The sequence below is a fragment of the Balaenoptera physalus genome (assembly GCF_965194825.1).
Source record: "Balaenoptera physalus genome assembly, chromosome: 2".
Lineage (NCBI taxonomy): Eukaryota > Metazoa > Chordata > Mammalia > Artiodactyla > Balaenopteridae > Balaenoptera > Balaenoptera physalus.
Window position 1 is genome coordinate 150485466 of NC_138883.1, and position 25582 is coordinate 150511047.

The 25582-nt window shown below is 39.7% G+C and overlaps 1 protein-coding gene across 7 annotated transcripts in view; it reads right to left on the reverse strand.

Moving 5' to 3' along the window:
* DIP2C (disco interacting protein 2 homolog C) overlaps positions 1-25582 on the reverse strand; it is a 364119-nt gene that overhangs the window by 155996 nt on the left and 182541 nt on the right. For all 7 annotated transcript variants that reach the window (XM_082442364.1, XM_082442363.1, XM_082442368.1 and 4 more), the window contains one exon: positions 19381-19491. In XM_082442364.1, coding sequence (XP_082298490.1) covers positions 19381-19491 — 111 coding nt within the window. The remainder of the gene's footprint in view (positions 1-19380; positions 19492-25582) is intronic.

Here is a 25582-nt window from a genome sequence, read left to right on the forward strand (position 1 = left end):
GCAAGAGGGTTCCCTTTTCTCCACACCCTCTCCAGCATTTGTTGTTTGTAGATTTTTTGATGATGGCCATTCTGACCGGTGTGAGGTGATACCTCATTGTAGTTTTGATTTGCATTTCTCTAATAATTAGTGATGTTGAGCATCCTTTCATGTGTTTGTTGGCAATCTGTATATCTTCTTTGGAGAAATGTCTATTTAGGTCTTCTGCCCATTTTGGGGTTGGGTTGTTTGTTTTTTTGATATTGAGTTGCATGAGCTGCTTGTAAATTTTGGAGATGAATCCTTTGTGAGTTGCTTCATTTGCAAATATTTTCTCCCATTCTGAGGGCTGTCTTTTTGTCTTGTTTATGGTTTCCTTTGCTGTGCAAAAGCTTTTAAGTTTCATTAGGTCCCATTTGTTTACTTTTGGTTTTATTTCCATTTCTCTAGGAGGTGGGTCAAAAAGGATCTTGCTGTGATGTATGTCATAGAGTGTTTCTTCTGCCTATGTTTTCCTCTAAGAGTTTTATGGTGTCTGGCCTTACACTTAGGTCTTTAATCCATTTTGAGTTTATTTTTGTGTGTGGTGTTAGGAAGTGTTCTAATTTCATTCTTTTACATGTAGCTGTCCACTTTTCCCAGCACCACTTATTGAAGAGGCTGTATTTCTCCATATGGGTTTAAATCTTAAGAAAAACTGATGCTTGCCTGCCTCACTTCTCCCTCCTGAAGTCAAAAGCCACAACCCATTTTGCTCGTGCTGCTCTCAGAGTCCACATTATATCGATACAATTAACAGTACGTATGTAGACACAGAGGGGGATGCCCCTCCCACCTCGAAGGAAGGCAACAGTGAATCAACAGAAGAGAATGTTTTCTGTAAGGAAGCTTATTTATTTCCAATAGTGTAACAACTGAGATCGCGATCCAAGCCAGACTGCTTGGGTTCACATCCCAGTCCCTCTGCAAGACTTCGGACACATTACTTAACCTATCTGTGCCTCAATTTCCTCATGTGCAAAAAAATGAAGCAAGGAGAATGCCTGCCTACTGTGGTGGCTACAAGGACTACGTGAGTCAGTTCATTACAGGACTCAGGGCAGAGTCTGGCTCGTGGTACCGAGAACACTATACTGTAGTTGGATCGTAACATGATGTGTCCAGTATTAACGTGACTCTAAGCTGGAGAGAGAAGACAGAGAAGAAACAAGTGTGGGAGAAACTGAGCTTCTTGGACTCTGACTACTGCCACTCCCCAGCCCCACCACCAACCAGGGCCTATCCAGGCTCAATTCCACCAGAGTTTCTTCTGTGGTTGTACTGTTTTTGTTCTTTGAGTAAAATTTGCACACAGAAGTACAGCTGTGCTATCAAATTACCAATGGCATTGTTTACAGAACTAGAACAAAAAAATCTTAAAATTTGTATGGAGACACAAAAGACCCCGAATAGCCAAAGCAATCTTGAGGGAAAAAAAAGGAGTTGGAGGAATCAGACTTCCTGACTTCAGACTATAATACAAAGCTACAGTAATCAAGACAATATGGTACTGGCACAAAAACAGAAATACAGATCAATGGAACAGGACAGAAAGCCCAGAGATAAACCCACACACCTATGGGTCAACTAATCTATGACAAAGGAGGCAAGGATATACTATGGAGAAAAGACAGTCTCTTCAATAAGTGGTGCTGGGAAAACTGGACAGATACATATAAAAGAATGGAATTAAAACACTCCCTAACACCATACACAAAAATAAACTCAAAATGGATAAAAGACCTACATGTAAGACTGGACACTATAAAACTCTTAAAGGAAAACATAGGAAGAACACTCTTTGATGTAAATCACAGCAAGATCTTTTTGACCCACCTCCTAGAGTAATGGAAATAAAAACAAAAATAAACAAATGGGACCTAATGAAACTTAAAGGCTTTTGCACAGCAAAGGAAACTATAAACAAGACGAACAGACAACCCTCAGACTGGGAGAAAATATTTGCAAATGAATCAATGGACACAGGATTAATCTCCAAAATATATAAACAGCTCATGCAGCTCAGTATTAAAAAAACAAACAACCCAATCCAAAAATGGGCAGAAGACCTAAACAGACATTTCTCCAAAGAAGATATACAGATGGCCAAGAAGCACATGAAAAGCTGCTCAACATCACTAATTATTAGAGGAATGCAAATCAAAACTACAATGAGGTATCACCTCAAACTGGTTAGAATGGGCATCATCAGAAAATCTAGAAACAACAAATGCTGGAGAGGGTGTGGAGAAAAGGGAACCCTCTTGCACTGTTGGTGGGAATGTAAATTGATACAGCCACTATGGAGGACAGTATGGAAGTTCCTTAAAAAACTAAAAATAGAATTACCATATAACCCAGCAATCCTACTACTGGGAATATACCCAAAGTAAACCATAATTCAAAAAGACACATGCCCAATGTTCACTACAGCACTATTTACAATAGCCAGGTTATGGAAGCAACCTAAATGCCCATCGACAGATGAATGGATAAAGAAGATGTGGTACATATATACAATGGAATATTACTCAGCCATAAAATGGAACAAAACTGGGTCCTTTGTAGAGACTTGGATGGACCTAGAGACTGTCATACAGAGTGAAGTAAGTCAGAAAGAGAAAAACAAATATCGTATATTAACGCATATATGTGGAATCTAGAAAAATGGTACAGGTGAACCAGTTTGCAAGGCAGAAATAGAGACACAGATGTAGAGAATAAACGTATGGACACCAAGGGTGGAAAGCGGTGGGGGGTGGTGGTGGTGGGATGAATTGGGAGATTGGGATTGACATGTATACCCTAATATGTATAAAACAGATAGTAAGAAAAAATAATTGACTATCATGTACTTGACAATAAAAGCCAAGATTTTGAGGAAAAAAACGTTAAAGAGAACCTATATAAAATAGGTAGAGGATTAACTGATGCAATCTTTTGGGAAAACACTATTTTCAGTAATAATTTGTTACTGTTTGTAATAAAAGTGCAACTACTGAATAAAAAAAAATGTGCAGGGGCAGGGAGTGTGTAAAAATGGTGAGCAGAGCGGAGGCAACAAGAAAAGGAATGGTAGGTAAGAAAGTGTGTTTCCAGGGAGCACTGTCTTTGGCGAGAAGTGGAGCCAGGGCCACTATTTGGTTCCACCTACTTGCTGCTTCAGTTCCATTCCCTCCATTTCTCAGTCCTCAGGAAAAACATGTAGGTACATGAATGTACAGAGGCGCATGTACTGACCACTGCACTCATGCGTTCAATTATTCATTGAGCACCTACTGTGTACCTAGTCCCTGCTCTCACAGAAGGCTGTTTGGGGATGGAGACCAGTAAACCAACCAGACAGGAGGATGGGATGGATACGACGTGTGAGGAGTGTGGGACCTGCGAGTGCAGAAGATGGGCATCTGGCCCAGGCCGCCAGGAGAGGCCTGGGCAGGAAGTGACATGCAGAGAGGACCTAGAAGAACAGTGGGTACTCAAGCCTGTCCAATCAACAAGGACGTGTGACAGAGATTCATCTGCACAGCAACTGACCTTGCTTGTTCCTTAAATCCTTTCACTGGTTCCTGGCCCTCCTGAGTCACGTCAGATGCAGAGGCTCTCTCAGGACGTGTACACGGGTCCCATGCACTTCCTCAACCAGTGCTCTTCCTCTCTCTCTTTACATCGAGGCTACACAGACACTCCACCTCTTGCACTCCACTCCACCTGCTGGGTCTTTGGCCTTCAGAACTGTTTCCAATGAAGAATGAAGAATGTCGCTCTTCGACAACTGAGTGAATGCGGATTGATGCCTTTGCTGTGCCAGGCTCTGCTCTAGGCATAAATTATCTTCACTTTTTTTTCATCATAAACTCAGCCCATTTTTAACCACCACTTTTAACTAATGCTTTTGTCCTTAATGGACAATAAGGGGGATAAAATTTTATAACAGCTATAAACTAAGTACACAGGAAGCACACCAAAAGTTAGAAAAACAAAGGCAATGACTCTTCACCATGAAACGAGCTAGTGAGACACTCTTGAAACATGTGATAGAGAAATAATTACATGAGTTAAACAAAAAGTGTTTAGAGCAGTGTCTGGTTCAAAGGAAGGGCTGGATAAATGCTGACTGCTGCTAGAATCAAGGCTGTTGAGGTTTCACTGTGCGTCTTGGAGGAGGCCACAATTAAGTACCAGCGTGCTAGCTGCTGCTACTATTATGCATTTTCTAGAACTTCATACAAATATATTGTAACATCAATCTCTTATGCCAAGCTTCTTTCTATCGGCACGATACTTTGAGATTCACCCACGGTGCCTCTGCAGTTCTTTATTTCATCTTGCCTGTTCTTAGCCCTTGGCTCTTCCACATAAATTCTACAATCAGTTTAAGTTCCACAGAGGATCCTGTGGGGACTTTTATTAGAATTAAATATAAATTAAGAGAGCTGATATCTCTGCAGGATCCATTATCACAGGGTGTCTATTCATTTTGGCATTAATGTCTTTCATATAAAATTTCACAATTTTTACCATGGAAGTCTGGCCCATGTTTTGATTTTTCATCAGGTTCCTCATAAAGTTTACTGCTACTGTACATAAAAATTTAAATTACAGTTTTACATTTGTTGCCAGTGTATAGAAATATTATTAATTTTTGTCTGTTCATATTATATCCAGACATTATGCTAAATCCTCATTATTTCTAGTAATTAATCTATAGATTAGTTGGGGGTTTCTCTGTAGATAATGTCCTGTAGTTTTCCTTTCTCATCACTGTCCTTTTCTGTTACTGACACAGGCCTCTGTCCTAGAATGAACATGAACAGAGAAGGCTTTTTCTCTTTCCATTCTCTGAAATTGTTTGTTTAGAATCAAACTGGTTCATTTCTTGAACACTGGGTGTAACATAATATAAAAACCTTCGGAGCCTGGTATATTTTTTGTGAGAAGATTTTTAGCTACCGTTTCCATTTATTTATTGGTCATAGGATTACTTAAGGTTTCCATTTTTCCTTAAGTTTTTAAACTAGGAATTTATCCATTTAATTAAGTTTTCAAATTTATCGTCATATGGTTATTCACAGTATTCCAATTATCTTTTTTCTTCTGGTGTATCTGTAGTAATGTCCCATTTTAAATTCCTTATATCATTTATTTCTGTCTTCTCTCTGCTTTATCATTCTCACTGGAGGTTTTTCAATGTTACCTGTATATTCTAAGAATCATCTTTGTTGTCTTCTAAATTTTATCATTGTCCTTTATTTCTTTTTTTAATTAACAGACTTTATTTTTTAAGGCAATTTTAGGTTTACAGAAAAACTGAGTGGAACCATGCTCCCATCCATATAGCCTCTCCCCTACACGCATAGGCACAGGCGTGAGCACACATGCGTGCGCATGCACACACACAGTTTCTCCTATTATTAAAATCTTGCATTAGTGTAGTATATTTGTTATAGCTGAGGAAGCAATATTGATACATTATTAACTAAAGACCACAGTTTTCATTAGGGTTTAATCTTAGTGTTTTACATTCTATGGGGTTTGACAAATGTATAATGACATGTAGCCACCATTACACTATCATACTGAATAGAGGCACTGCCCTAAAAATCCTCTGGGCTCCACTTATTCATCCCTCCCTCCCCCTGGGTACCTGGCAATCACTGATCTTTATACTGTCTTCATGGTTTTGTCTTTTCCAGAACATCAGACAGGTGAAATCATAAAGAATGTAGTCTTTTCAAGAAGTTTGGCTTCTTACACTCTGTAATATGTATTTACAGTTTCTCCATGTCTTTTTCTAGGTTTGAAAGCTCATTTCTTTTTAGTGCTGAATAATATTCCACTGTCTGGATGTACCACAATTCGTTTATCCATTCACCTGTTAAAGGACATCCTGGTTGCTTCCAAGTTTTCGCAATTATGAACAAAGCTGCTATAAACATTTGCATGCAGGTTTTTGTATGGATATATTTTCAACTTATTTGGGTAAATACCAAAGAGTGTAACTGCTGGATCATACGGTAAGAGTACGTTTATCTTTTAAGAAACCACCAAGCTGTCTTCCTAAGTGGCTGCACCATTTTGCATTCCTGCCAACAATGAATAAGAATTCCTGTTGCTCCACATCCTTGGCAGCATTTGGTTTTGCCAGCACTCTGGATTTTGGCTACTCTAACAGTAGTATCTTATTGTTTTAATTTGTGATTTCCTGATGATGTATGTTGAGTATATTTTCCTATGCTTACTTTTCATCTGTGTACCTTCTTTGGTGTGGTATCTACTTAGATCTTTTGTCCACTTCTTAACTGGGTTGCTTGTTTTCTTACTCTTGAGTTTAAGAGTTCTTTGTATATTTTGGATACCAGTCCTTTATCAGATATGTGTTTTGCAAAGCTTTTTCTCCCAATCTGTGGTTTGTTTCTCATTCTCTTAACTATGTCTTTTTTAGAGCAGAAGTTTCTAATTTTAATGAAGTTCAACTTACCAATATTTCTTCCATGGACCGCACTTTTGATGTATCAGAAAGTCATCACCAAACCCAAGGTAACCTATATTATCTTCCAGGAATTTTATAGCTTCTTGTTTTACATTTATGTCTATGATCCATTTTGAGTTAATTTTTGTGAAAGCTGTAAGATCTGTGTCTAGGTTCATTTTTAACATGTCAAAGTCCAGTTGTTCCAGTGCTATGTGTTGAAAAGATTGTCACATATTGGTTAACTGTATTTATGTCAGGCTATTTCTGGGCTGTCTAAAATATGATCCATTGACCTACATGTCCTTTCTTTCACCAATACCTCACAGTCTTGACTATTACTAATTTATAGCAGGTCTTGAAGTCAAGTGGTATCAGTCCTCTGACTTTGTTCTTCTATATCATGTTGGCTATTTTGGGTCTTTTACCTTTTCATATCAACTTTAAAATCAGTTTGTTGATATTCACAATATAATTTGCTGGGATTTTGACTGGGATTGTACTGAATTTATAGATCAAATTGGGAAGACCTGACATCTTGACAATATTGAGTCTTCCTATCCATTTATTTAGATCTTATGATTCATTTCATCACTTTTATAGTTTCCTTCATATAGGCTTTGCACATTTTTTAGAGCTCTACCTAAGTATTTCATGTTTTTGGTGCTAATGTAAAAAACATTGTTTTGGTTTTTTGTTTGGTTTTTTATTGAAGCATAGTTGATTTATAATATTGCATTAGTTTCCAGTGTACAGAAAAGTGATTCAGATATATATATGTGTGTATGCTTTTTCATAGTCTTTTCCATTATGATTTATTACAGAATATTGAATACAGTTCCTTGTGTTATACAGTAGGACCTTGTTGTTTATCCATTCTCTATATACTACTTTGCATCTGTTAATCCCAAACTCCCAATCCATCCTCCCCCACCCCACCTCCCCCGGGCAACCACAAATCTGCTCTCTATGTCTGTGTCATAGATAAGTTCATATGTGTCATATTTTAGATTCCACATATAAGTGACACCATACGGTATTTGTCTTTCTCTTTCTGACTTACTTTGCTTAGTATGATAATCTCTAGGTCCATCCATGTAGCTGCAAATGACATTATTTCATTCTTTTTATGGCTGAGTAGTATTCCATTGTATATATACACTACATCTTCTTTATCCATTCATCTGTTGATGGACATTTAGGTTGTTTCCATGTCTTGGCTATTGTAAATAGTGCTGCTATGAACATAGGGGTGGTGCATGTATTCTTTTGAATTATAGTTTAATGAGCTTGTGTTTTTAATTTCAAATTTCAATTGTTTATTGCTGGTATATAAGGAAGTGGCTTTTTAAAAAAAAAATTTATTTATTTTTGGCTGCACTGGGTCTTCGTTGCTGCGTGCGGGCTTTCTCTAGTTGCGGTGAGCAGGGGCTACCCTTCATTGTGGTGCGTGGGCTTCTCATTGCATGGCTTCTCTTGTTGTGGAGCACAGGATCTAGGCGTGCAGGCTTCAGTAGTTATGGCTTGCAGGCTCTAGAGCGCAGGCTCAGTAGTTGTGGCACACGGGCTTATTTGCTCCGCGGCATGTGGGATCTTCCCAGACCAGAGATCAAACCTGTGTCCCCTGCACTGGCAGGCGGTTTCTTAACCACTGCACCACCAAGGAAGTCCCTAGAAAGTGGCTTTTTTAATATTAACCTTATATTCCACAACCTTGCTATAACCACTTATTAGTTCCAGATTTTTTCTTGATTCTTTGGGATTTTCTACATAGACAATCACATCACCCCCAGTATGTATACTTCTAATTTCCTTTACTTGTCCTATTCCATTAGCCAAGACTTTCAGTATGACGTTGAAAAGTAATGATGAGAGGGGACATTTTTGCCATGTTCTTGATCTTAGTGGGAAATCTCACCACTAAATATTATGTTAACTGTAGGTTTTTTTTCATAGATGTTCTTTATCAAATTGAGGATGTTCTCCCCTACTCCTAGTTTGCTGAGAATTTTTGTCAAAAGTGCGTATTGGATTTTGTGAAATGCTTTTTCTGCATCTATTGACAGGGTCATGTGGTTTTTTTTTCTTTAGCCTGTTGATATGATAGATTACATTAATTGATTTTCAAATGTTAAACTAGCCTTGCATACCTGGAATAAATCCCATGTGGATGTGTCGTATAATTATTTCTATCCACTACTGGATTTCACTTGCTAATATTTTGTTGAGGAATTTTGCATCTATGTTCATGAGAGGTACTAGTCCGTAGATTTCCTTTCTTGTAATGTCTTTGTTTAGTTTTGGTATTAGATTAATGCTTGCCACATAGAACGAATTAGGAAGTATTCCCTCTGCTTTTATCTGCAGAAAGAAGATATAGAAAATAGGTATAATTTCTTCCATAAATGTTTGGTAGGTTCACCAGTGAACCCACCTGGGCCTGGTGTTTTGGAAGGTTAGCGTTGTTTCAGTGTTTTTAATAGACACAGGCCTATTCAGATCATCTATTTCTTCTTGGGTAAGTTTTGGCCGATTGTGTCTTTCAAGGAGTGGGTCATTTTCATCTAGGTTTTCAAATCTGTAGGCACAGAGTTGTTTGTAATACTCCCTTATTATCCTTTTATTGTCTATGGGATCAATAGTGATGGTCACTTTTTCATTTCTAATATTAGTAATTTGTGTGTTCTCTATTTTTTTCTTAACCTGGCTAGAAGATTATCAATTTTATTGATCTTTGCAAAGAACCAGATTTAGGCTTGATTTTTTTCTATTGATTTCTCATTTTCAATTTCATTATTTCTCCTTTTATTTATTTCCTTCTTCTTTGGATTAACTTTGCTCCTTTTCTTAGTTTCCTAAGGTTGAAGCTTAGATTACTGTTTTTAGATCCTTCTTCTTTTCTACTATACACATTCAACGCTATACATATGCCTCTAAGCACTGCTTTTGCTACATCCCACAAATTTTGATCCCTGTATTTTCATTTTCTTTTCAGTTCAAAATATTTTTTAAATTTTGCTTAGATTTCTTCTTTGACTCATGTGTTTTTTAGAAGTGTGCTATTTAATCTCCGAGTATGTGGGGGTTCTCCAGCTACCTTCCTGTTACTGATTTCTAGTTTAATTCCATTGTGGTCTGAGAGCATACTTTGTTTGATTCCTACTGCTTTCATTGTTACAAGGTGTTTTATGGCCCCGAATGTGTTCTATCTTGGTGTATTTAGCTTGAGACTGTGTATTCTGCTGTTGTTGGAGGCAGTCATCTATAAATGTCAGTTAAGTCCAGTTGATTGATGTCCTTGCTGGATCTGTCAATTACTGACAGAGGTGTTAAAGTTTCCCACTGTAACAGTGGATTTGTCCATTTATTCTTGCTGTTTTATTTGCTCTTGTCTCACGTGTTTCGATGTTTTGTTGTTGGGCATGTACACATTAAGGGTTGTTGTATCTTCTTAAAGAACTGACCCCTTTTTCATTATATAATGTTCCTCTTTATCTCTGATAACTTTCCTTGTTCTGAAGTTGGCGCCACATGAAATTAATATAGCTACTCATGGTTTTAGATCAGTGTTAGTACTGTGTATCTGTCTCCATCTGTGTCTTTATATTTAAAGGGGGTTTCCTGTAGACAACATATAGTGGGCTGTGCTTTCTACCCACTGACAGTCTCCATCTTTTCATTGGTGCACTTAGACCACTTACATTCAAAGTCATTACTGATATATTTGGATTACTATTTACCCATGTTTGTTACTGTTTTCTGTTCGTTGCATTTGTTCTTTGTTTCCTTGTCTTCCACTCTTTTTCTGTCTTTTCTAGTTTTAATTGAGCATTTTATAGAATCCCATTTTTTCTTCTCTCTTGGCATATCAATTATACTTGATTTTTTAAAAAAATTTATTTATTTATTTATTTTATTTTTGGCTGTGTTGGGTCTTCGTTTCTGTGCGAGGGCTTTCTCTAGTTGCAGCAAGCGCAGGCCTCTCACTATCGCGGCCTCTCTTGTTGCGGAGCATAGGCTCCAGACGTGAAGGCTCAGTAGTTGTGGCTCACGGGCCCAGCTGCTCCACGACATGTGGGATCTTCCCAGACCAGGGCTCGAACCCGTGTCCCCTGCATTGGTAGGCGGATTCTCAACCACTGCACCACCAGGGAAGCCCCTATACTTGATTTTTAAACTGTTCTTAGTGGTTGTCCTTAAGTTCACAATATACATTCATAATTAATCCAAGTCCACTTTCAAATAACACTATACCACCTCAAGGGTAGTATGAATACCTTATAACAGAGTATTCCCAATTCCTCCCTCCTGTAACACTGCTGTCATTCATTCACTAATCCACAGGCTATAATCACCCAATACATTGTTCCTATTATTACTTTGAACAAATGTTTATCTGTAAGAGCAATTAAGGATGCGAAAACCAAAAGATTTTATTTTATCATCTATTCCTTCTCTAACATTCTTCCTTTCTTTATGTAGATCTGAGTTTCTGACCTATCTACCTTCAGTCTATCAATCAGTTCATTCTTCATTTCTGCTACAGTGTTTTTGATTTCTAGAACTGTCTTGAGACTTTCTCTCAGAGTTTCCATTATCCATCTCCAATTCTGGGGCAGCAGCTTGCCCAGTGACCTCAGTTCTTTGATGGTTCAAAGAAGGGTTGCTGATTTTCCATATGTAAAGCTTTTTCTTGTGAGGATGTGTATGATGACTTCTGTGCTTCTACTACATGCCAGGGTGGAAACCAAGTCTATATCCTCTATTCCATTTTATTCTCTTCATTGTTTTCTCATTTCTTCTTTTTGTGAACTCATTCAATTTTCCTTTTCTAACTTCTAAAGTTAAATCCTTATTTCTTCAATTTCTAGGATCTCTTCTTATCTAATATAAGTAGTTTTAAATTTGTAACTACTGCATCAATTTCTTTCTAAGTACTATTTTGGTACATCCCACAAATTGATTCACTTTTTTTTACCTGAAATACAACATCCTCTTAACATGTCCCTGCTTCAGCCAGGAACCCATCCAACCCAACTAGCTATACATTCCAGCTACACTAATATTTCTAAAATGCAAATCTGACTGTGTCATTTTCTGTTTAAATGACTAGGCACAGCTATCAAGCATGATTAGTTCTGGACGAACAGGCCTTTAAGAACTGTCTTCAGCTGCTATACTACAAAGCTACAGTAATCAAGAGAGTATGGTACTGGCACAAAAACAGAAATACAGATCAATGGAACAGGATAGAAAGCCCAGAGATAAACCCACGCACATATGGTCACCTTATCTTTGATAAAGGAGGCAAGAATATACAATGGAGAAAAGACAGCCTCTTCAATAAGTGGTGCTGGGAAAACTGGACAGCTACATGTAAAAGAATGAAATTAAAACACTCCCTAACACCATAAACAAAAATAAACTCAAAATGGATTAGAGACCTAAATGTAAGGCCAGACACCATAAAACTCTTAGAGGAAAAACATAGGCAGAACACTCTATGACATAAGTCACAGCAAGATCCTTTTTGACTCACCTCCTAGAGAAATGGAAATAAAAACAAAAATAAACAAATGGGACCTAATGAAACTTAAAAGCTTTTGCACAGCAAAGGAAACCATAAACAAGACAAAAAGACAGCCCTCAGAATGGGAGAAAATATTTGCAAATGAAGCAACTCACAAAGGATTCATCTCCAAAATTTACAAGCAGCTCATGCAACCCAATATCAAAAAAACAAACAACCCAATCCCAAAATGGGCAGAAGACCTAAATAGACATTTCTCCAAAGAAGATATACAGATTGCCAACAAACACATGAAAGGATGCTCAACATCACTAATTATTAGAGAAATGCAAATCAAAACTACAATGAGGTATCACCTCACACTGGTCAGAATGGCCATCATCAAAAAATCTACAAACAACAAATGCTGGAGAGGGTGTGGAGAAAAGGGAACCCTCTTGCACTGTTGGTGGGAATGTAAATTGATACAGCCACTATGGAGAACAGTATGGACATTCCTTAAAAAACTAAAAATAAACCTACCATATGACCCAGCAATCCCACTACTGGGCATATACCCTGAGAAAACCATAATTCAAAAAGAGTCATGTACCCCAATGTTCACTGCAGCTCTATTTACAATAGCCAGGACATGGAAGCAACCTAAGTGTCCATCAACAGATGAATGCATAAAGAAGATGTGGCACATATATACAATGGAATATTACTCAGCCATAAAAAGAAACGAAATTGAGTTATTTGTAGAGAGGGGGATGGACCTAGAGTCTGTCATACAGAGTGAAGTCAGACAGAAAGAGAAAAACAAATACCGTATGCTAACACATATATATGGGATCTAATAAAAAATAAAAAATAAAAATGGTTCTGAAGAACCTAGGGGCAGGACAGGAATAAAGACACAGATGTAGAGAATGGACTTGAGGACATGGGGTTGGGGGTAAGGGTAAGCTGGGACGAAGTGAGAGAGTGGCATGGACATATATACACTACCAAATGTGAAATAGATAGCTAGTGGGAAGCAGCCGCATAGCACGGGGAGATCAGCTCGGTGCTTTGTGACCATCTAGAGGGGTGGGATAGGGAGGGTGGGAGGGAGACGCAAGAGGGAGGAGATATGGGGATATATGTATATGTATAGCTAATTCACTTTGTTATAAAGCAGAAACTAACACACCATTGTAAAGCAATTATTCTCCAATAAAGATGTTTAAAAAAAAGAAAAAAAAAGAACTCTCTTCAGCTGCATCTTCTGCCTTCTCCTCCATTCTTACATAACCTTGGGCCTAGCACAGCATTATGAAAGAGAACTTTCTGCTGTGGTGATGATTTTCCATATCTGCACTGCCCAGTATAGTAGCCACATGCCTTAAAATGTGGCTGGTAAAGCACAAAAACAGAATTTTAAATTTTATTTAATTTTATTAATTTAAATTTAAAAGGTCCCTTGTGGATACTGACCACCATGCTGGGTGGTGCAGCTCTGCACAGACTGAGCCTGTCCTTCACTGGGAATATTTAGTTTAGTATGCAGTCTGATTTAAGTCTTCTCTTTTACTCTAATTTAAGTAAGAAAATGTTATTTCCTGATTTTTACTAAAATAAATTAACTAATGAAACATTTAGTTGTTCAGAGAGAACACAGGTCATCACAGAAATAGGAACCACATTAAAATCAGTAAATCTTGTCAAGTTTACTAGAGAAAGAGAAAACTTCTCAATCTAGAAAATTAAACTTCAGCGTCAAGGAAGAACTCACTATAGGGTAAATAAACTCTGGAAGCAAACATGCTTTCTGTATTTTTGCCTCACGTGTAGTCCACAGCAGAATGCTCAGTACACAAAACTATTTGCATGTTTGTGAATGAATGAATACTAGGATAAAGTCCTTAGTCCCGGAAACTGATCATTGCTATGAATCAGACTTTGTCATCAGCATAAAATCAGTCTCACGGATGGGTTCAGAAGTAGAAGTTTCTAGTTCACACTATGTCTCAATTTTTTATTTAAAAAATTCCATTTTTACAAGTCTCATAGCAATGGTTCTCAAACTCTTTGACCCAAAGAACACTTTAAACTCAAAAACTGCTGAAAACCTTTAAAAGTTTTACTTATGGGATTAATACTTTGATATTTACTGTTTTAGAAAGGAAACGGAAAGACTTTTTAAAACACAAGATTTCACAATCACAGATTCCACTGGCGGTCAGAATGATGACATCACCACATGTCAGGCAGCCTCTGGAAAAATCCATCGTACATTCATGAAAAAAGTGAGAATGAAAAAGGCAAGTAATGTGTTAGTGTTATTCTGAAAAGGGTTTGACCTCACAGACATCCCTGAAAGGGTCTTGAATCCCCCTCGGGTCCCTGGACTCTGTTTCAGCTCCTCGTCCTAGAGGAAGACAGGGCTCCATGACATTCTACCTGGAATGAGCACAAGGGTGGATCAGGACACCTCAGCACTGAGAAGGCAACTGCTCTTGTCCATGTCTGCACACAAATTATGAGATGTGGTTTTTTCAAACTGTTCCTAAGCCCATAAATAGACAAAACAATCATTTAAAACATATTAGGAAATCATATGTTATATTTTAGTTTTAATATATTCTTGTCATAATCAGTCTTGGTTGGAATACAAACAACTCAAGTCTCAAGGTTTTTCCAGGGTTTTTGGTTGAGGGAAAAAGGTGTTAAAAAAAACAGCTAGAATCTTTTAAAGCTCAAATTAGACTTTATCAAGTGAAAGTAATAAAGTGCCCAATATAGAGTTTGACATTTTCTAGGTATTCAGTAAATGCCTATTCATTCACTTTCCAAATAAAATTTTAGTTTCCAAAGAAAATTATTTAAAAAGAAGAGAGGTGCACACTATTCTAAAGAATTCTAGTAGGAGTTCATTACCATGTAAGGCCATGGGTTTAGAAATGAAATGAGAACATATAGCCAAGAGAGATTAAATCTGTGGCTGTATGGTTGACTAGATCAACTGTTAATTAGGTCAACTGTCTAAAAGATAATTGAATTACTTCTTGGCTGATATATTTGGTCACTGAAGCAACCAAAGTAACTCCACTGCAAATTAAGTGGTCAAAGAATTTTAGAAAGCAAAATCTCCTGAGAGTCACAAAACTTTTTCTCTTAAATGTCTTAAATCTTCTGTGCTGGCTCAGGAGAAAATAAACCAGAAAATCCTGAAACATGGACACTGGCAACTGACCAAAACAAGCTTTTAAGATTTCATAACCACATTTTAAAAAATATATGAGCATAAACTCCAAGAGAAAGTAACATATAGTATATCAGTGAAATTTCTAAATTAAGAAAACTGACTAGAGTATTTAAAAACAGGAAATAGCAGATAACAACGTAGGGAATGAGACTACCAAATGAGCCCTGGGAATGACCCAAAGGCCCTCCTTAGCTTTCCTCTAGGGCGCATGCCATCCTATACGAGGGGTGGTGCTCCGTGTCAGTTATAGAAAACGAGAACCCAACTGAGCTTTCAAAAGCATATGGAAAGATCCTCTGGATATGTTTGCTCCTTATGTAAATTAAGCAGTCATTATTTATTCAAAATTGAGAGGAGTGTAAATTTAAAAAAAATTATAACAGTATATATGGCATAATATTTTTCACATCTTACATGACACTTCAAGGAATGTCTGCACAATTTTTCATGTATTCTCTACATAGTAAGTGAATAGCTGAGGCGAATTCCACCATCTTTAACCTACGAATGAAAAACTTAATTCTCTAAAGGCAGACCCAGAGACCATCATCTATACAACTGTACAACCCAGACATCTTGGGGTCACCCCCAATCCCGTCTCTCACACACCCTGCCTTAACTCAGCCTTCACGTCCTCAAGCTACTATCTTCTAAACACATCTCAAGTCTCACTGGCACAGACTGATCTAAACAAATATCTCAGGTACTCAGGGTCTTTCCAAATACTCCACTTCTAATCCGTACTCCACAATGCTACCAAAGTACTCTTCAAACCCCACAACTACTCCAAACATGACTTTGCCTAAAATCTTCAAATGGTACCCTAGCATCTTCAGGATAAAGTCCAAATGCTTGAGCACATATACAAAATACCTTAAAATCTGGCCCCTCCTACCTAATTTCTTGCTTTTCCCCAAATGTGCTCTGCTCCCTTCATCACCCTTCTTTCCTTCAAAAACCATTAACTAGGCAATATTTTAGGTGCCTGGCATACACAAATGAACAAAGCAAAGATCTTTGCCCTGGTGGACCTTACATTCTTATGGTAGGTAGAGAGATAACTGACAGATGGAGAGAGATGTGGGTCGACAGATGACAGATGGTAGGTAGATAAATAGATGGTGTATACAGATAGACAGATTATTGGTAGATGATAGATAGCTAATAGATGGTTGACTGATAGACAAGTTGGTAGACAGATGATCAACAGACAGCTAACTAGATAGACAGATGATTGATATAGGCAGGTAGGTAGGCAGATGATAGATTACTGATACAGATAGATAGCGAGATGACTGCCAGATAGGTAGATGGACAGACAGATAACTGATAGCATGCCAGGGGTAATAGATGCAGTGGATGCAAACAAATCAGGATGAAAAGGGAAGGGACTGTGTATGAGATGGCATGGTGCTTTACCATTTTAATTGGGTGGTCAGAGAATGCCTCACAAAAACAGGAAACACCCACGGAACCAGTGTGGCTGCAGAGGAGGGCGACGTGCAAGACAAGAGTGTGGAGTGACAGGAGGCCAGACTGTGCACGTGGTGGGTCACTGCTGCCACACGACTCTTACTCTGAGAGCAACAGGAGCTGCTGGAATTCTTGAGCAGAGGAGTGTCGCCAGCGAACATGCGTTTAGAACTCAGGGCGCCGTTATGTTGAGAACAGTCTCTGAGGGCAACCGAGTGAAGGGGACAAGAAAGAAGTAGAGGAAGTGGGACAAGGGTGCCTGGAGAGATGCCCATAGGAAACGAAGTCGCAAGGACAGGAGCTGATGGAATTCTCTGCAGCGTCCCCCAAAGTGGGGAGAGTTCTGAGTCTGGAGTTCTAATTGGGAAGGACTAATGCGAACTGGAGCTTCCCCTGCCTCATGATGATGCTCACGAGAAACTAAGTGATTTAAAGTAGAGCCTGAGGTAGGGGCTGGACAGGATGGGGTCTGGTTTCCTCTGCAGAGGGCTGTGCTGGCCATGTCCCTATGGACTGGTGACAATCAATCCCCTGACGTCGCCCTCCATTCTTCTCCTCAGCACCACCCCTCCATCGAGTCTTCCCCTCTGCCCACAAAGAGGGGTGGTAGTGTGCACAGGTGAGCGGAGACGCACCTGAGGCCCAGAGATCACCACCTCCTACTGTACTGTGTTCACCTCTCTCAGACTTTTACTTGAAAAGAAAAACAGTGACACCACCACCACCTGTCCTACTGATTTCCCAAAATAACTAGGAGGATTTGAACAAGACAATATACCTTATCAAAGGCCGTATAAAGTTTATACGGTATATCATCCTCCACCCTCATCGTTAGGAAAGACATATAATGTAGGACATAGATTGTACTATGATTTAATTTCCATCTAAATAAAAAAAATTAACACAAAAAATTACAGGTTAGAAATGGACAGGAGATATAATCTTCTATCTGGTAATAAGTCAGATTACAGGGCCAGACAAAGCTAGATTTGCATCTTAATTTGGTGAGTTAGTTATCATTAACAATCACTGAACTTCAGTTTTCTCATCTATAGAATGGAAATAAGAACTTGACTAGTTTCTTTGAGAACTGAAGATACGGATGATAGTAAACATGTGTCTACCTGTGTGTCTAAGTGCATGTCTACATATATATCTATGTGTGTGTCTACATGTGGCTATCTACCTGTATGTCTCCTGTATGTGTGACTATGTATGTGTATCTACCTGTGTGTGTCTACGTGTGTGTGTGATATATAAAATGAACAACACACTCAAGATAAAGGAATAAATGGAAACATTCCATAGCAAGTCGACAGCACATATGTGTGTGCTACCCTCCTAATTATTTGAAAGGGGCCTTTGAGATGCCCGAATGAGTACAATGGGCTCTTGGTATGTGCTAGGAGTTAAAATACCTGTTAAAAAACAGAAGGTGGATTTGGGAACAAACGCCTGCCCTCACTCCACCCCCACATACTGTCCCAGGCGCCAGGCCTGAGGAGGCCAAGAAGGCAGGGGCAGCAATGAAGCTGCACTGGGCCTCTTCCTAGTTTCTCAAGACCATTCTTCTTGCTTCCGCAGATGAAGATTCCTGATGCCATAAAATCTGTCTTACCCCTTCTTCCCTTCCAGAAAGGAGAGCAGGGCCAGGCAGTCAGGCACACAGCTCCTTAGCGGGAAGGGTGGTGGTTTATCTTGCAAGCCCCCATTAATGGAAAAATTCACAACGCTGAGAGGCTCACAGGGTTGACCCACCCACCTTGGTGTGAACTGGCTGAGCTACTTCTCCTCTTGCAGTCTCAGCTTCCTCTTCTGCAACATGAAACAGTCATAAGTACTTCACCTTTCTGTTATAAAAACCAAGTGAGATAATGCCTTTGCAAGTACTTTGCAAAATATAAAGTGATATATAAATGTTATAATTTGGGTTGTCATCATGAGCAATCTACATGTACCCTGAACTGGTGTCCCAGCAACAACACTTACTGATAATTTTCTTCTAAAAAAATTAGGGAAGCAGGAAAAAGCAACTTTAATCCAGATGTTGGGGGAAAAGAAACTTTTTTCAAAAAGTAAAACATTAATCAAAAGTTCCTTGATGCTCAATTAATGAAAGAAATTTAAGCCAGTCAAGCCCAGGTGATGACTGCAATGAAACGGAATTATGAAGATAGCATTCTTATACACAACATCATAAAACACAAAGGAAATAATAAACAGAGAACATACAAATTATTAAGAATCTTATTACTTTTTTGAAAACTGTACTTTAAAAACAGAAATCACTGAGGTTAAAAGAGAAGGAAAAAATACTAGCAACCAAGATTACGAAAAGTAAAACCAAACTTTTAAACAGTAACACCTAAAAAAAATAAGCAAAATTTGGCTTATGAGAGGTTACTTTTTAAGTTCTTGTGAAATTCTAAATAATGGAAACTATTTTAAAAATATAAAAAGAGTTACTATTTACTGAATTTTAATGTGTACCCTAGAGGGTATATTTGTGTCTGAGATAAGATGTCATCTGTGGGCCACATGACCAACCACAAGGACATCCAAACTCACTGCCTCGTACTCACACAGCTTCTGCAGACATGTGCCCACTCATTCATTTCACCATCACCCACATTACAGACCCCACACCTGGTGCCTTACCCGACCGATAGCGCTCATCTCGTGACCCTGAGGACCTTCGGCGGTGATAGCGAGAGGCAGAGGAAGGAGTAACTGGAGCCCGGCGCTCTGGAGGCAAAGCTTGATCCACTCCTGGGTTAATGAGGAAAACAGCAAAGTAAGGAGAGGTTTACTGGCAGCTGGAGTTAACTTACTTTGCAAAACAAATCATTTGGTAAAATAAATCTCTGACTCTCTGCTTTCCCACAGCCAAGCTGAAGCACACAGGGGTGTGGGCATGGAGGGCTGGGACATCCTGGACAATGAACAGGAGAGGAAGAAGTATCCAGGGTAGGGCACGACTCAGGGCCCCGACACTACAGCCTTTAGAAACACCAGTCCAGGCTCCTTCACGTCACAAATGCTTGTTATCTCATGTGCCGTGATGCAGAGTAAGCTACAAGCAATAATTCTTTAAATTACATTTATCATTAAATTAAAAGCAACTGCAAATAAGTCTTAAAGGATATTTTAATAATATATTCCAGGTAACCAGGATGGAGCATAAACTTTCATCTTTGTTCATTCAAAATTTCAAACTCTCTGAAATCTTACTCCATTTGATGCTAAACAACTGAACAAGTTGTATTTCAACATGGCTTTGAAGAATTACCAAAACTGATAACATGGTCAGATAAAAATGATTCAATGATATAGGCCAAAAGCTGACCTAACTCTAACAATCTTGATACCTATTCAGAACTAGAGTAGTCAGAGGCACAATTTAGATAAAACTAGGTACTACGGGAAAGATGTAATCACTACAGTTCAGAAATAAAGTAATTCTGAGCCCTGAGTATTAAAGATTAATTATTGCTTCTTCAGAAAAGGGTTAGTAATGCTCAATAGAAAGTAAACCAGAAAGAGCAATTTTAGCAAAAAACTGTCTGGTCCCTGGTTTTCTGTGATGGCTCCATGACAGTTAGCTATTCATCCCTCAGATTTAATATTCCTCTTACACTGGTGATTTCTGAACCTCACTTTTTAATGGAATGTTTGTGGGCCCTACATATTACGTTTGCTATGTTAGAACTGTACAAAAGACACCTGCACTGCAGGTCTGGGTTAGGTTCCATGGTTTTTCATCTAGCAAGTGTATTAACATTGCTAATTAACAGTCCTTGTCACTGAACTGTTCACAGCTCCAAGTCTCCTCCAGCTATTGTCTTAAATCTTTTAAAAAGTTACTTTGTATTTTTATCAAACAGATGCACAGAATTTATGAAATCAAAGACTACTATTAAATCTCATAATGAAAACAGTAGTTACCTGGTATTTACATTCATATTGAACCTTAGAATTCTAAGCAAAATTATTTGTAAATTTAAAATTTTTATATTTATTTGAAAATTATTTATATTCATTGCCTTTCCTGTCAATTATTGTCAAGAAGTTAAATTATTAAATGTCATTCTGATACTATAATCTTTATGTAAAATCTGTTTATTTTTTTCTTTTCTCCTGTGTCAACTTTTATAACTTTTTCTTTAATCCCACTGAAGGAGGTGCAAGCAAGCGTTTCTTCCTATGGCAGGGGCATCACCAGATCTACTTCCAGTAGGTCTTTTACCTGGGCTGTTCCATTTACCCAAAGAAGAGACGTCCGGTCTCCTGTATTGTGACTAAACACAGTGTTCACAGTGTTCAGCTGGAGCTATTCTCACTCTCCAGCACATGTGCTCTGATTCAGGGCCTCTGGGTGCAGTACTGCCAGGTGTCCCCAACTCCGGAGGCTCTTAGTTCCCTTTCTCCAGAGAGCAAACGTCTCTGGGGGAACGGGGAGGATGTGGATCGCCTGTTCCCTAGATGCCATGCCTACCCCCACCCCCCGCCGTGGTTTCATCAGCACCTTCATCTGCTGCCTTCCTCCTCTTGGCTAAATAAGGTGCCTCTAATCATCTACCTTATATAGCTTAAAAACACATCACTATTTCTCCCATTCTCTTGTCCTGGGGATTTATACTTTATCCATTTACTGACATCATAGTGCAGCTCTGGGAAGAAGCAGGGCTAAATGTACACCTTTGCGCTGCTGAGGTTAAACAGTGCCTGATACACACACACACATTTAGCTTTCAATCTCAGTAGTTACCCATCTAGTTCTTTCAAATATGCTTTTCGGAATTAATTTCAACCTTGACCCCTTCCAGGTCCCTAGGTTGTCATATACTTCCTCTGGGAAGTGTAGTCATAGCACTTACAGACCAGCTATACAGAGTTGTAGGTCAGTGCTCACCTGCTGCTGTCCCTACACATCTGTCTTCAGAAAGCTAAGTCTGCATACAAGCATTGTGAACATTTACTCTCATAGGCTGAAAAATAGAGTTTACAACCCAAGTTTTAAAAAGAAATGAATAAATTAGACAAAAGGAGAATAGCTTCAACAGGTCACCAGCAGTAGGACATTAAAAGAGACTAAAATATAAGTGTGCATATTTCAATCATTAGTTTTTATCTGACCTCACTGTGAATGAAATTTGAGGTAGCTTAAAGGTACCTCAGTCACATATGCAACTCCAAATTAGAATGACCTGGTACCACAAAGAAGCCGGGGTAGTAACCCACGGCCCATGACCCACGGTAAGAGGAGCTGACCACGTGCTGCTGCTGGGACGGGCTCCCTCCTGGTAAGGCTAATCACGAATAATTAGTAAAACACATAATTACAACACAGTACTCAGCACTGCTGAGGTCTCACATTCAAGCACGATTGAAAACTAGCTCAAAGGAAAGCCACAAGACGACCAGTGTGTCTACGACACAAGGTGAGGCGTCACAAGGAAGGTGGGGTAACTGTCCAGAAACACGCAACGCAAGGGGGATAAAAAATTCTCCTCAGGCAAAAATGAGACAGAGATCAAGACTGGATCTCTTCTCCGACAAACATCTATTAAGCACCACTAGCTTCAGATCCCACACAAATTGAGGGGAAATGCACTGGGGACACCGCCATGCTCTGGAGCTGGAGATGGAGCCCTATCTGCTGCCATCACGATCTGACCCTGAGCCTCAGTTTCCCATCTTTAGGCAGGACTGATAGGAACAGCCAATGCTTTACAGCACTGGTGCAAGCACTTTATATTTACTAATTTATTAACATAGGCATATGAGATAAGTTTCTGCCATTTCACTGAGAGAAAATGCAGGCCCAGAACTGGGTCTTGAACTCAAGCCATCTGTGCCACTCTCACCAGTGCCCTTCCATTTGTGATGGGCATCCCTTCCTGGTGCTCCTGGGCACCTGCTGTCACTCAGAGCCCAAGCAGAGGCCAGGCCCTTGAAGCAGAGGCTACGTGCTGTTCAGTGCTGCACTCCAGGTGCAATGGTCACTGGTCACATGGACCGAGTCCAGCTGGTGCTTTGAATCCATGAAGAGGTATTTTTGTGACCTCACCACAAAACTACTGTTCAAGAGCATTCTTATAAAGAGAGACGGAAACTGCTACAATTCCAGACTGCTGCCCAGGAACAAACTCAGAGCAGCTGAAAACTGCTGAGGTTGTGTGACATGAAGGTGTGCACACATCAATCCTTGCTTGGGACAGGGGCAGGTTAACAGCCCAGAGAAGGCAATGACTGACTGGCTGTCTGCCTCTGGCCAAGTGCTGCCTCTGGCTCACAGGAGGGTCTCAGGAAGCACTGCTGAACCAGTAAGTGAAATTTTCAAGGCTCGTGCAGAGTGCTGCAACTCATCAATTCATATACGATGATCTCAGTGAGCTTTTGTTTCCTCTAGAATTGCCACAGGACTGTAAATAAAACTCCTCATCAGAGGAAGGAGACCAGAGGTGCATAAGAGGAAAAGAGGAAACAAAAGGACAACACGGGAGAGAGTAAAACACACCCCGTCCCGCTGCTGAGCGTGTACTTCCTGGGACCTCGCACTTCTGCACATGGCACCCCACCTCTCCACTTCCTCAAACACCTCCATCCCCCGGGACTCCTCTCTTCCCCACCCTACACTTTATCCTCAAGGTTAGAAAGGTCACCAGGCTTAGTGCTCAGCCCTGCCCGGGCCCCTTCACAGTCACACGCCACCTGCAGCTCCCAGCACCCTCTCTGCCACCAGGGCCACTACAGCCCGGAATGTCAGTCTCTCTCTTCAATCCAAGCAGGGCTCTGACTGGTTCATGTCTCTGCACCCAGTGGACCACAGAACCGAGCCCTAGGCTCCTTCCCTGACTGCCAACCTCCCTCCACCACACCCTCCTCGTCAGCCACCTCCCACTCGTGCCTCCAGGTTCCTGTCACACAGAAACACTCTTCCCAAGTTTTTACCCTGTCCTATCACTATTCACTCCTCCAAATGCTTTTTTCCCCTCCATATGTAAAAACTCTGTTTAAGCCCAAGGGAGACAAAGCAGAGAAATAAGCCATTTTTATTAGAACTTCAATCAATTACTTCTAACACATGTTTAAGAAAGGTTCCCCAAAACTAACATAATATTGTAAATCAACTTTACTTCAATAAAAAAAGAAAGGTTCCCCAAAGAAAATCCTAACAATATAGTTCTGGCACCTAAACAATCCACCAATTTCAGATTATTAAATAAATGCAGTTATTTCATTAACGCTATGGTAAACTAGATACTAGAAATCACAATAATCCTCTTATTAACCTAAGAATAAGGCCCACAGGGGCTGGTCCATTCACCCAGACACAATGGTGCACTATAGGCCAGAAGACCTGTAGTATAGACACCTTCTAGAAAAAGTCAGTATTTCTAAATTCAGACAGTAAGGGAAATACACTGAAAAACCTTGGTTTTCAACATATTTTTAAAAGAAATCATGAAGGATGTGTACAAGATAGCCTGCATAAAAATGTATATAAGATTTAAAACAAAGATCTTGATTCAAATTCTGGTCTTATTTTTACTAATTGCGTAATGGGACAAATCGCTCAGCCTCTGAACCTCGGTTCCCACATGTGTTGGGGTGCAGACATGGACACATTAATACAGGAGTGACTGCTACTCCCAGGACCCTCACCGTGACTCAAGGCTCTCTGCTCCTTGCACACAGCATTCGTGGGTCTCAGGGTCCTTCGAACTCACCGGGCACCCAAAGGGCTCTCACTTAAGTGAAAACATGCTTTAGGCAGTTGGTAAAACTGACAAGGATTTTTCCATATTTCAAGTTTGTACAAAAACGATTTTTGAATTGTCCCATTCTCTTCTAGCACCTAATTATACTTTCCCTCACGCAACAGCACTTATTTCTAACATAAGTGCCATCACGGAGTTTGCCAGAAAATAAACAGTACAACTGTAGTACAGGTGAGAAATTTACTACTTTCACTTCATACTGACTCAAATGAGAACAGCACAAAACAGACAGAAATTTCACCATCAGCACTGTAACATCTCCCCGACCATGCTGGCCTGATTCTTACATTACTGTCACTCTTGTGTCTACCTTACCCTCCATTAGCATGAAGCCTTGCAATAAATCAGTATAAATTTGCTAACCATTTTCCTATTCATGTTTGAATTTGCGTAGGGACTCATGCCTGGAAAAGTATAGACGACCTGGAGTTCAGGGTTTCACGAGAGCCCCTACCATCGTGCATTTGTATCTCATCCCCACATCCCAGCACTTGGCTTTGCTCAGCAGGTAAGTTCGGAGGCAATGAGAGTATATGGTCAGGATCAGGGCTTCAGATTTCTGCGTTTTCCTTATAGATTGTCCACAAAAACCCATATGAGCCAGATCCAAAGTGGACACCACTCTCACTGTTCCATGCCCAGCTCTGCCTTCCGTAGAGGCTCAGCTGTTCCCTGTTAACTACTGGTGTCTGGGGGAGGAACCTGATTGGTTCATGTCACCAAAAAGAACAAGAAACCCATCAATAATCACCAGCTGTGTGTGATAAAATAAGAATACTTCTCAGACAACTGAGAGTAGCAAACTGTGTATCAAGATCATGACCATGGCTTACCCTAGGATACAGGTCATTTACCTTTAGGTGATGAAAGTTCAATCCTGTAGCAACTCAGTCTGGAAAGAATTCATGCTAAGTCTCAGGGCACCCTGATTTAACTACTCATATTTCTCCTTTCCTGGCATTTAACCTTGCAGGCTACATACACCCCACCCATCATGAACAGATGGCATGGCCGAGGAAGTCCCCCAGGACCAGCTCTGTGTCCCTACAACCCAGGTCAGATAGGCAACACACTGC